The sequence below is a fragment of the Apium graveolens genome, chromosome 11, assembly GCF_009905375.1.
Source record: "Apium graveolens cultivar Ventura chromosome 11, ASM990537v1, whole genome shotgun sequence".
Classification (NCBI taxonomy): domain Eukaryota; kingdom Viridiplantae; phylum Streptophyta; class Magnoliopsida; order Apiales; family Apiaceae; genus Apium; species Apium graveolens.
The window spans coordinates 77,747,727-77,761,031 of record NC_133657.1 but is presented as its reverse complement, the minus strand read 5'-3'; the positions used below and the strand labels follow the sequence as shown (position 1 = coordinate 77,761,031).

The following is a 13,305-nucleotide window of genomic DNA, read 5'->3' as shown; positions in this document are numbered from 1 at the left end:
TTATATAAATTCTCTAATTCATTAAATATGATTAATTAATTAATCACATTTATTCTACATCGTGAGGGATACTTCTCAGCATATCGCGACTATCCGGATAATACGAATTCACTGCTTAGAATACCAAGAACCTATTCAGTGAGTAGTTACCGTACAATCAATTTCTTCTACCCTGCAATGTCACGATTAAATATAAGGCATGGAACTTGTGTCAAGCCTATCTTATTTAATCACTTGCTTTCCCATTCACTATGCTTAGTTCTATTTAATGTAAATTAGAAATTCCTTTCTAATTTCATTCACTCTGGCCAGAGATTCCTGAACTAACATAAGTGGATCAGCATTGAACATTCTCTTCCTACACTGGAAGGGGTAGATCCTTTATTGATAATACACTATCTTCGTGTACAAATTCCTATACCCAGTAGAGCCCTTATAATTGTCCCTTGAGACTAAGAACTAAACCAAAGCATAGTTCAGTGTACACAAGATGACTATGATGACCTCAAGTCTAAGGATACTTGTACAACTATCACTATGTGAACAACTGCTGACACGTGAGTGAACTCCATCAGTTGTTCAGCTGTGTGAGTCATGTTCAGTGAACTTATTCTATAATAAGCACCTACATACTAGCTATAGTGTCACCACACAAATGTCTATGAGAACAGACATTATATCCTTATATATAATTAGAGTAAAGGAGATTATATGGTACGGTATGGGATGGTATGTGATGCTTTGGTCGTCACAGTCCCATATTAACTAAACAACTAAACTTAACTAACATCTAAGAAAGGCTCGTCACGTGTATATTTACTATATTAAGATTTTTATAAGTTTGTTAACACTTTTTGAAAAAATAAAACTAATTCCCTAATATGTTTAATGTATGCTATTAACTTATACGTAAAATTATAATATAACAACTTAGATAAAAGTTATAATTTGGTCAACTGTTTTTTAATATTTGGTTATAAAGGAAAAATAATAGGAAGATATATTTTGTATAAAAAAACAAAGAAGAATTTTTTATTAAATTTAAAAAATATGAAAAAAGGACACCACTTGAAATATATAAAAGTTACAACAATGTAAATTATATGACTTTATTTTTTTATGTGTATGAAAATTGGGATTATAATACAAGTTAAAGAAATAGAACATAATCAAATTTCATGTAAATAGAAATGCAATTAGAAATTTATATAAAAGTTGACAAACAATTTTAAAAATTGAAATAATAATACTATTTATATTAAATATGAAATACATAAAAGTTATAACAATATAAATTATATGACTTTATTTTTATATGTGTATGAAAATTGGGATAATAATACAAGTAAAACAAATAGCACATAATTAAATTTCATGTAAATAGAAATGTAACTAGAAATTTGCCATCCAGCATGTGCCTGTAATCAATTAACAAAAAGAAATAGTAACACTATTTATATTAAATACAAGTGAAAACCGTATATTCTATAAAATAAATAATCAATTAACAAAAAGAAATAGTAACACTATTTATATTAAATACAAGTGAAAATCGTATATTCTATAAAATAAATAGTAAATATAAGCGAAAATAATTTATATAAGCAATACATAACACCATTTATGACAAAAAAAATTTATGTAACGAAAATTTATATAAAGTTTTAAATAAAAGTTCAAAACAAAATATAATAATAAAATAAATATGTAACAAATACATTAAAAATAGTATTAAAAATTTCCCGTGCATTGCACGGGTATAAAGCTAGTCCTTCATAATGAAGCAAGCATAGTATGTACCGATCTTTGCGGTTTATTAATTACCAGTTATTAATCCTACGACTAGGAACTATTTAAGTTTAGAGTTATCATCTTTTAGGTCTCATTATTATGATCTCATCACAATCCATAAAAAGCTTTACTCTAAACTGTGGTATATCTTATTTAAACATTTAAATAGATAGAGCCTGCAATAAAAACAAAACAAGTCTTTTATTAATATCAATGAAATCAAAACAGATTACATAAAAGTTATTCTTAAATTCTCATACATGATTGGACTTAGGACATATCTCTTTCAAAGCCTTCAACTCATAATTGTGGAATCGACCGATAATGAAATGAGCCATCAACTTCTGGGAAGTAATAGTGTAAAGGATATGTGAGAAACCATTGAGCTACTAATGGAAGGTACAGAAGAAGTTAAAGAGAACATGATGGATATTTTGACAACTCAATATGAGGCATTCAAACTTCAACCCGGAGAAACGCTGTCTTCGCTCTTTGAGAGATATACAAGACTGTTAAGCGAGCTAAAGCTACAAGGGAAATTTTATCCTATACGAGAGTCTAACAGAAAATTTATGCCGACTCTTCCAATTCATCTGGAACAAAAGAGGACATCTATAAGGGAAAGAGCTGATTTTATTACCATGTCCCTGGATGTGATTTATGGAAAACTAAGAACCCATTAATTGGAGCAAGAGCATAGAGCTATTATCTATGGACCTGGTTCTATTGACAGTAAGAGTAGGGCACTTGAAAAAACCACTGCACTTGTAGTTCGTGAACCTGAAACCCAAAAAGTCAAGGTTGCACCCTCCTCAACAATCAAGGAAATTGTTGTAGCTGAAATTGCTCATGGTGAGCCAGAGAATGAAAGTGAGTTTTATACTCAGGAAGAACTTGAACAGTTGGAGGATATATCTATGGCATACATGGCTGCAAAGTTTAGTCATGTTAGATTTAGAAGGAAACCCAACTACAAACCAAGGGGTTCATCAGGGAGATTTCAGAAAGGAAGCTTCTCATCCGGGTCAAGCTCCAGAGGAGGCTACAAGTCAAGTTGGGTAGACAAGAGCAAAACAAGATGTTAAGACTGCAATGAGTTGGGGCACTTTGCATCTGATTGCAGAAGTCCCAAGGCAGCAAAAGGAAAAGATTCTTATGAAAAGAAGGAAACTTATGAAGATCTGAAGAGGCGTAATGAGAAGCTGAAACAGAAGCTGAATGCTTATGTGGTTAAGGAAAAAGGAAGAGCGTACATTGCTGAAGGAAAAAGTTGGGATGATACTGATTCAGATGAAGAGGAAGAGTATGTGAATCTCGCTCTTATGGCAGACTCTGCAGAGGAATCACTAAAATCATCTCAGGTTCCTGAACTTACCACTATTGATATGTCTATGTCTGAATAAAAATCTACTGTGCATGAAATTACTTTAAAAGTGTATAATGTTCATACAAGCATGCTTGCATATAAACTTGAAAATGATTAGTTAGTTCTTAAAGATGAGAGTTTAACCTCTAGAAATGAAGAACTAGAATTGCTTGTAGTTGGCTTAGAAGACCTTAAACAAAAAAATGAATATTTAGAGAATAAGGTTAAGTGCAACGCAGACATAGAGGCCATTCTTAAAACCCAAATTGCTGATTTAGAAAAGAAGTTACATGCATTTAAGAATGCAGCTTTGACTTAGAAGGAGATAATAGATAGTCAAAGATTTAAATCTAAGACTTTAATAGGACTTGACTATACTAAGCTGAATAGTAAGAAGAATAGTGTACATCTGAGAAAAATATGTTTGTCTCAGAAAAAGTACCATATGTCATTAAGGATGTCGTATCTTCGTTGTTCACTGAGTCTGTTTCAGAACCATTGAATGAAGTAAGTTTTCTAATCAATGAGGAATTAATTACTGGGGATGGAGACAAAAAGAAGGTATATGAATACCCTAGGACTCCTAAGGCTCCCGCTAGTAAAGCTAAACCCAAAGTTGACCTAGGTAATAAGGTGGATAGGAAAGAACCCGGCATACTTAAGAAACCAGACCCAATAGATAACTCTAAGACTGGTGAGAGTTTTAGGGTTAAGGATAAGAAGAACATGAATGGTAAGGCAGGTGTAAATAAGAAATCTGATTTTGTATCTTCCTCATCTGTATCTAGAAAGTTATGTAATAATTGCAATTTAGTTGCACACCTTACACATACATGCACAAAAGCTAAAGTAGAATCTGTTAAAACTTCTAGTATGCCTATTGTTATAGGGAGAATTTCGTATAACAATGTTGTGGAGGTTAATGGGCGGAACAAAGATCAAGGACAGTGTTTGAGGGCGGAGGAAGGTTGTTTGGTGGTGGCTGAGCTTGTATGTGGACTCCTTAAGAAAGAATAGGGTTTGTTATTCTCTATCAAGTGTCGACTCATGTCCCATACAAGTGCCTACGTACCCTATTTATAGGGATCAAGCCTCACGTAGTTCTTGGGGAACAAGTCACGTAGGCTAGGGTTAGGACTCTTCAGCCCGTGCAGCCCAAGCCCATGATAAAGTCAGGCCTTCAGCCAATTAGTCACGTAAATCTCGATTGGCTCCACACGCTTCCTACAATCTCGCGGCATCTCCGCAATCCTTCCCGTGATTGTAGGAACAACCCGTGTCGACCCCGAAATCTACGAGCAACTCAGTCATCTATGAGTCACTTTCCATGTTGCACACAAAGTCTTTCGATGCGGCCCGGCCTGGTCACCTCGGCCCGCACCGCCTTCAAATAATAAATATAATGTTACCTCTGTTTCTATAAGATGTGGGCTCATGAGCTCAGCCCGCGTGTGGGCAGCTAAGCCTACCTCGCATGAAGGCACCTGAGCCCACCTCGCGTGGGCACAACCGAGCTCAGCTCGCATATGAGAGCCCAAATGACAAATGTGAGCTCACCTTACATGTGTGAGCCCAGCTCGCATGTCCTTACTTGAGCCCAGCTCGCATGTTTGAGCCCAGCTCTCATGTCATGAGCCCAGCTCGCATGTGAACCCAGCTCGCATGTTACGAGCCCAGCCCGCATATGAACCCAGCTCGCATGTTACGAGCCCAGCCCGCATGTGCTGGCCCAAGTCATATAAATCCATGGTTCTAGCCCACACACAAGAGTCCAGCTATTTAGTGCACCCACAGGGACCTGTTTAGGGCCCATGGCCGAAAGCGGGCATAACAACTACCCCCCAAAATTCCTGGTCGCATCTTGAGGCTAGGTATTTTCTAATCTTTATATGGCCTCGCAAGTGTGAGCCCACCAGGCCACACCAAGCCGCCTCGCGTGTCTCGCCTCGCATGCCTTTCATCTTTGCATTCATTTTGACAATCGTTGGACAGCTGGCGTGGGGATTCGTGTCATCTTATGAGATGACGACACGTGTCGTCTCCTCCTTTCTCTCTCCTATCTCCTATAAATATGTGAGATTTCAATTCATTTCTCACATTTCCAAGAACACTTCCTGAATTGCTGCTCAATTTGCTCAAGGATCTACCACGGCGAAGATTATCATTTCAACAAGAACCGTCTACCGGCGGCGATATTCTCCGGGACCAGATTCATCAGGATCTTCATACACCTCTCCCACAGGTACTCTTCGATTCGAGCCCATTTTTTATTCATGCTTTATTCACGCACACCATGCGAGCACACACCACCTGTTCGATGCGAGTTCACACACAACCACAACGAGCGATGCGAGTCCTTTTGCTCGTTTAGATACTTAGGTGCGATCCCGTGTGAGATGTGAGGACACTTAGGTGCGATCCCATACTTGTTTTTTTTGTTTTCTTTTTAGGGCCACACACTAATTTTCACCATCTTTTACAGATGTCGAGTGCGTCTTCAGCCCGCTCCTATGGATCATCTCGCTCTTCCTCGAGCCCGGCTCGCACCTCTGCTAGCCCGGCTTGCTCTTCAGCTACTCCATCTCCATTAAACCAATACCCTCCTGAGCAGCGAGGCTCCAAGGACTTCCAACGCGAGCTGACCTCTCTTTCTGGTCGTCTTAGCCAACCTATCTCTCCCGGCTCAGCTATCACCCCTCAAGGGGCTTTGAATATTGCCAGAGTTGAGAACTCGATGCGAGCAGCTGGATCCGGCTCGCTTGATATTCACCTCGACCCGAACCCTGAGGATTTTACCAGGGAGAAGAATATATATAATTGGAGAAATAGGCCCGTGGACCTCTCTCATATTCCAGCCTCCCTTGGGGTAGAAGAGCTGCTAAACCGCGAGCCTGCTCCCTTGGATAAGGACCGAGCCGAGGAGATTTTAAGAGAAATGGCCGAAGAGAGGGCAGCCCGTCTGAGGCAAGCAGCAGCTAACCACCTCGACCCCATTCACCTTGACTCAGAATCAACTGACAGCGACCTGGGGAGTGCATACTATGACACCAGGAAGAAAGGAAAAGAGCCTGTAGCTGCTGAATATCCCATCTTGGGACTCGAGGGTGAAGAGGACGGCTCGCATTGGTCCTATGACTCTCCTCAGAGCGAGGAGGTGGCAGATGTTACAAGTCAGTACAAGATTTGTAACTATAATTATGCCCCTGCGGCCTCTCCTGAGCCTTATGTGCCTCCTGCCCAGCCCGAGCTCGAGGGTGAGATTGTTTTCAAAAGGCAGATCATTCCTGATGGGGAGGAGAGCTCAACTGCAAACGAGGAGGTTAAGGTGCTCGCTTGCCGCGACCTGCCTACCTCGCTAACTCAGAAACATCTGGCTGAGCACATTGAGCAGTTTCAGCTCGAGGGCCATATTATCTTGCCCCTACCTCATATGAGATGCTATAGATTCAATCACTCGGAGAATGGAGGCAGGGTGCCTCGCATGGTCTTGTCTACCTTCCTATTAAGGCTGGGAATCTCCTCTCCTCTTCATCCCTTCATCAAAGATGTTTGCGAGTACTTCCAGCTCGCACCCCTTCAGATCAATCCAAACGGATACCGGGCCGCCCTCGCATTGTACATCATGTACCACAAATGCGGGTACCCTTCTCTAACCGCGAGGCAGCTGGGTTACTTCCTCCATTTGAAGCATTCTCCTAACGACTTTGGGTATTTCTACTTCTCTGTCTGGCCGTGCTTCAACAAGAAGAACCTCATCCACAACGGGCCGAGCAACTCAGGGAAGTGGAAAAGCCCTTACTTCTATATCCACGAGGTGCCTCGAGTCCAGACTCATTTTTATTATAATCCATGTAAGTTTTCTCCTGCCCGCTCTCGTCTCTTCTACCATAGCTCTTTCCTTTTAACAAGAATTTCTTTTATCTCCAGCCACCCCGCCTCACACTGTCCTTGTAGGACAGGAAAAGATAAACGCGGACAGTCTTCTAAACCTTCCTAAGGCGGACCGGGACATCCGAAAACTCATAACGACCTCCAATCTGGTCGCATGTGGGTTTTTGAAGGAAGGAGTGAGGCTGACTCCACAGAAGAAATCTAGGAAGAGATCCAGAAAGGGTAAGAATATCAGGCCCGCACGTCCGGGCCTGGCTGCTCGCATGTGCGAGCTCGTGTGCTCGTGTGCTCACTTTTCCTGCATGCATCTCGTTTCACATCGCACTTTAATTCTCCGTATTTTTCACCTGCTCGTATTACTTCTTTCCTTTGCATCTTGCTGTGACTAATCTATTGCTTTGTTGTTTTCTTTTTTCAGAAATGGCCATCTCCCCTATCCCCTTCATGGAAGAGGCTGAGCAGGCTGCGGCCTCGGGCCCATTTCAGCCCGCAGCTGCGAGCACAAGGGCTCGCTCTCAGGCCAATCCTCCGGCCCGCATGACTACTCTCTCCGAGCATCTCAAGGATTCAGGGCCCTCTCCTCGACTAAAGAGGCATAGAGGTAAAGAAGGAAAAACTGGCGAGCCTGAGCCAAAGAAAGCTGCTCCCTCTGATGCTCCTCTTCCCTCTTCTTCTTCTGCCAATATGGTTGCGACCACATTCGGCCGGCTCGCCCAAGGTCATATCAGCGAGCAGGATTTAAAGGATTGGTCTTCTTCTGCTTTCGAGGTTAACCAGGATGCACTCTCTCGAGCCGCGGCCGAAGTATACTATCGTCAGTTATCTAAGGCTCGAGAGATGCGAGCCCTCAGCCAGATCAACACAAAGCTCGAGGCTAAAGTCAAGTCCCTTCAGAGTAAGGTCGCTGAGCACGGGCAAGAGAAAGTTACGCTGGTGAACAACTATAATCAGAAGATAGTTAACCTGAACGCTGCTCACGACAAGGCCCTAAGGGAGCAGAAGGAGGCTCATGACCTGGCTGCTGAGGCATGTAAGAAGGAGAAGGATGCCCTCGAGGAGAGGGTGCTCGAGCTGGAGGGATCAGTCTCTGCCCTGACCAAGGGCCGTGAGGCCGCCCTCGCTGATGCTAGGAACCTGGGGGCCAGGAATTTCATGAAAGTCTTTATGAAGAAGGTTCCTGACTTCGATTGGGCGGCTCTGGGTGCGAGCACAGCGAGGCATGCTGACAAGTTGAAGCTGGAGATGGAGAGGGATGCCCAAATTGCTGAGGAGGCTCGGCTCGCGGCCGAGAAGGCCCAGGTCACTGGTGAAAATCGTGAGGGAGCAGAGGCTGATAACCCTTGATGTAATTTTGATTAGAACTAGACTTTTGACTGGGTAAGCGGGCACCCCTCTCGCCTCGCGCTTGTATTTGAAATATTCTGCCTCGGGGCATAACTTATTTAACTTTTGTTTGTATAAAATGTCTAAGTTTTTTGTGCCCGTGTATGTCTTTACGGTGCTAGCTATTTTTTTTTCTTTTTTTTTTTTACCATACTTCTACTGACCAAAAAGTAATCATAACTCTGGCCGCTTATGGCGAGCGTTACCCCTTCACCGCGAGCCCAATTTATTCAGCTCGTGTCATTTGTTCAATCAAACGACCATTGAAAGAGAATGCCAAGTGGAACAAGCCCGCATCGACTCGCAGGTGTTGTAGGTGTGCTCGCACTAGGAGCTCGCATGTGTCTTCTCCTCGCATCATGCGACTTTGAGTATATTTGATGGAGGGCTGGGCCCCCTGGGTCGCATTTATGGTTTTGAGGGCCAGGGTATGAGTTCGCATCGCGGGCCTATATCTCTATCCATATCTTTTATCTACTATGTGTTCGTATTTGTCTAAGCGGGTCGTGGCCCGGCTCGTTTCATGTTCTTGGCATCAAGCAGGTCGGGGCCCAGCTTGATTTAACATGTTAATAAAACAACTGTTCTGTCCTCGCATGGGTTCCCAAGGATGGGGTCCCCTGCTGGGTATTTAATCTATTAACAGAAGTTAAAATATCAAGTGCACAAATAGAGATCAATCGTTTATTCATAGATAATGGGAAGTGAAAGGAATACATGCTTGTGGTCTCAAGGAGGCACCTATATGGCACTACCCCCCGAGACTTAGGAATATTTGAAGATAATACTAAGTCTGAAAAGAATAATATTACTGATAATACTTGCGAAGGTGTTCCGCGTTCCAGGCTCTTGGAATCAACTTGTCTTGCATATCATTGAGGTGGTAGGTTCCCTCCCAGAGCACCGATTTTATCTTGTAAGGGCCTTCCCAATTTGCTCCCAAGACTCCGTGACTCACCACCTTGGTATTTGGCATGACCCGGCGCAGAACTAAATCTCCCACCTTGAAAGTTCGGGCTCGAACCTTACTGTTGTAATGCCTAGCTGTCCTCTGCTGATATGCCGCAATCCTGATCTGAGCCTCTTCTCGAGTTTCTTCGATCATATCCAAATAGAGCCGATGATTGACCTCGTTTGCCTCTGAGTCATAGTTGTCCCTTCGAAAAGATCCTGCTCCCACTTCAACGGGCACCATAGCTTCACACCCATACACCAGAGAGAAAGGGGTCTCTCCAGTTGTGGTTCGGGGTGTAGTGTTGTAAGACCATAGGATCTGGGCGAGTTCTTCTGGCCATGCTCCTTTCTTCTCTTCAAGCTTTGCCTTTAAGGTATGCTTAATGATTTTATTAACAGCCTCTGTCTGCCCGTTACTCTGGGGGTGGCAGACTGCGCTAAAGCTCTTCTGAATCCCCAGCTGCTCACAAAACTCTCGCATCTCCTTGCTATCAAATTGTTTCCCATTGTCAGATATCAGCTTGTAAGGGATGCCATAGTGACATACAATAGCCCTGTATACAAACTCCCTGAGCTTTCTCGCTGTGATAGTGGCTAGGGGCTCGGCCTCTGCCCACTTAGTGAAATAGTCTACCGCAACTACCGCATACTTGACGCCTCCCCTGGCCTTTGGGAGTTCCCCAATCAGATCAATTCCCCACATGGAGAAGGGCCAGGGGCTCATGAGGGATGTGAGAGAGGCCACGGGGTTGTTGTAATAATTGGCATATCGCTGACACTTATCACAAGCTCGGGAGAATTCAAAGGCGTCTTTTTTCAGCGTTGGCCAGTAGTACCCTTGACGGAGGATTTTCTGAGCTAGAGAGCTACCCCCCGAGTGATTGCCATAAATACCCTCGTGTACTTCCCTTAGGATGTAGTTGCATTCCTCCCCATGTATGCATTTGAGAAGAGGAACACTGAACCCTCTTCTGTATAGAATCTCGTCGTATATCATATAGCGGGTTGCTTTGTATTTTATTCTCCTTGCCTCGTTCTTTTCGTCCGGAAGTGAACCTTCTCTTATGTATGCTAGAATAGATGTCATCCACGTGGGGCCGAGCTCATTATTGAGGCTGCCCACCTCGTGCTCGGGCACACTAGGTTGCCTCTGTATATCAAGGGGCACGGTCCCTAGCAAAGTGCTCTCGCGGCGTGAGCCGAGCTTAGCTAGCTTGTCCGCGCCTTCATTCTGCCCACGCGGGATTAGTTCCAGCCTCACCTCGTTGAATCTTGCGATTATCCTCTGTGCGCACTTCAGGTAAAGCTCTGTTCTCGGCCCCTTAGCTTGATACCCCCCATTTATCTGATAGACCACAATCATGGAGTCACTAAACACATTCAAATTCTCGACCTTCATTTCCAAAGCTAGCTTGAGACCGTTGATCAGGGCCTCATACTCAGCATCATTGTTGGTTGCATGAAAGGCCAGATGGGTCGCATGTCTGATTTTGTGAGCCTCTGGGCTGATTAGCTCGATTCCAGCTCCTGCTCCATCACCGTTAGAGGCACCATCCACATATAGGCTCCACCATGGGGCACTATTTTGTCTCTCCAGTCCAACTTCTTCTGTGCTAGGTATAACAACAAGGGCTCCCGGCTCCACTTCTTGATGTGGGGGAAATTCTAGCACAAAATCGGCCAGGGCTTGGCCTTTGATCGCAGTCCTTGGCTTATAATCCACCTCGAATTGGCCGAGCTCAACCGTCCACTTCAACATTCGACCAGAAGATTCTGGTCTATGCATCACTTGTCTGAGGGGGTAGGAGGTTCGCACTTCTATCTTATGTGCCTGAAAATAGGGCCTGAGTTTTCGGGAGGCCAGAATCAGAGCATACGCTAGCTTTTCGAGGCTTGTGTATCGAGTCTCGGCATCGGCTAGCCTTTTACTCACATAATATACCGGGAGCTGGACACCATCCTCCTCTCGGACTAATACTGCACTTATTGCAAAGTCGGAGACGGCCAAGTATAGGATCAAAGTTTCTCCTGCTTTTGGGTTGGACAACATGGGAGGGCTACTGAGATGCTTCTTTATGTTCTGAAAGGCTTCCTCACATTCTTCGGTCCACTTAAAGTTCCTCCCCACTCCTTTGATTGCTTTGAAGAACTCTTGGCATTTATCGGAGGATTTTGAGACGAAGCGGTTTAAGGCAGCCACTCGTCCCTTAAGCTTTGAACATCCTTCACCCGTCGAGGGGATCTCATCTCGAGTAGGGCTTGTATCTTGGCTGGGTTGGCCTCAATGCCTCTATGGTTGACAATAAATCCCAAAAACTTCCCCGATTCAACCCCGAACACGCATTTCTGGGGGTTGAGTTTCATTCTGACTCCCTTAGGATCTGGAACATTTCTGCCAGGTGGCGGACATGATCCCTCGCTTCTTTCGATTTCACCAGCATGTCGTCTACATAGGCCTCCATAGTCTTCCCCAATTGATGTTTGAACATATTATTCACCAGCATCTGATAGGTTGCCCCCGCATTAAGGAGCCCGAAGGGCATCCCGATGTAACAGTAAAGGCCCCGATCAGTAATAAAGGAGGTGTGCTCCTGATCTGGCCCATACATGAGGATTTGGTTATATCCCGAATAAGCATCCATAAAACTAAGCAGCGCGTGCCCAGCCGTGGAATCAACCAGCTGGTCGATTCGGGGTAGAGGAAAGCTGTCCTTCGGGCAAGCTTTGTTCAGGTCGGTGAAGTCTACACATGTCCTCCACTTGCCATTGGGCTTCTTGACAAGCACAGGGTTGGCCAGCCACACGGGGTAGAAGGCTTCTCTCACAAGTCCTGCCTCCATTAATCTATCCACTTCTTCTCTGAGGGCCTCTGCCCTCTCTCCACTAATCGGCCGTCTCTTTTGCCTAACCCCCTTCTTTTTCGGGTCCAAGTTGAGCCGGTGGCACATGACATTTGGGTCAATCCCTATCATATCGGAGTGTGACCATGCAAAGACATCCAAATTCTCCCTTAGGAAGCGGGCTAGATCCTCTCTCAAGTCAGGACTTAGGTTAGAGCCTATTCTGAGTACCTTGGAGGGATCATTTGGGTCTACCAAGATCGGGATTGTGTCCTCTGTGGCCCCGGCCCTCTCGACCATTGAGGGCATTCTCGGGTCTAGATCTGCTCGAGCCTCGCTAGTTTTTTCCATTTCCGTGATTGCCAAACCTTCCGCATCCTTGAGCTCGGTTTGGTGAGCTTGGGTCGGGTTTATCAAGCGTTCAGAGGTCGCAGTTACAGTTCGAGTGATTCCGTCGGGTGGGTCCATAGTGATTGTTGTTTCTTTGTGTGCCCACTTCCCTCTCCTAAGTGTTGCAGTGATTTGTTATGGGCTCTCTTCTTCATCACTTGCTTCCTCTACAATCCCCTCTTGTATCAACATGATGGGCTGAGATGCTTCCATTAGTAAGGCCCCTGGGCGTGGTTCCACATGAATTCCCATGTGCTCGAAGTAGTTCTCGGGCAACTCCTCAATTGAAATCAAATTACAAGTCTCGTGGCCCTCAGGACGTATTCTTTTCCTGCCCTCTGCCTCTTCCATGGGGATGTCGCACTCACCTGCTTCAGCTATCTCCCTTGAGGCATTTCTTGACTCGGCCGCTTTGAGTGCATGGTTGTAGCAGACCCTGGATTCGTATTGACAGCTCTTCAAGATGCCTACCCCCATGGGGGTTGGGAATTTTATCGTCATATGATGGATCGAGGTCACCATCCTCATTGCCCTCATAAGGGGTCTGCCCACTATAACATTGTAGGCACAAGGCTGGTCTACGACTGTAAACATAGCGATCTGGGTGGCCACATGAGGCTCCTCTCCTATGGTCACCGGGAGCCGAATTGTCCCTTTCACTCCGATCAAGTCTCCCCTGAACCCGTACAG

The 13,305-nt window shown here is 44.5% G+C and overlaps 1 protein-coding gene across 1 annotated transcript; it reads right to left on the bottom strand.

Moving 5' to 3' along the window:
• Positions 1-8,409: 8,409 nt before the first annotated feature.
• On the bottom strand, positions 8,410-12,693 carry LOC141695624 (uncharacterized). The gene is made up of 4 exons (XM_074499858.1): positions 12,457-12,693; positions 10,290-11,108; positions 9,390-9,746; positions 8,410-8,469 (listed from the first exon to the last, which is right to left on the bottom strand). The coding sequence occupies exons 1-4, from the start codon at positions 12,691-12,693 to the stop codon at positions 8,410-8,412; spliced, it is 1,473 nt and encodes a 490-aa protein (XP_074355959.1).
• Positions 12,694-13,305: the final 612 nt, after the last annotated feature.

What these genes read in the sequence shown, in the direction of transcription:
- LOC141695624 (XM_074499858.1), bottom strand. Translation starts at nt 12,693, where the DNA reads ATGGACCCACCCGACGGAATCACTCGAACTGTAACTGCGACCTCTGAA. An exon ending in GCAACTACATCCTAAGGGAA is followed by an intron (nt 9,747 to 10,289) that starts GTACACGAGGGT and finishes TTAAAGGCAAAG; the next exon opens with CTTGAAGAGAAGAAAGGAGC. An exon ending in TCATGCCAAATACCAAGGTG is followed by an intron (nt 8,470 to 9,389) that starts GTGAGTCACGGA and finishes GCCCCGAGGCAG; the next exon opens with AATATTTCAAATACAAGCGC.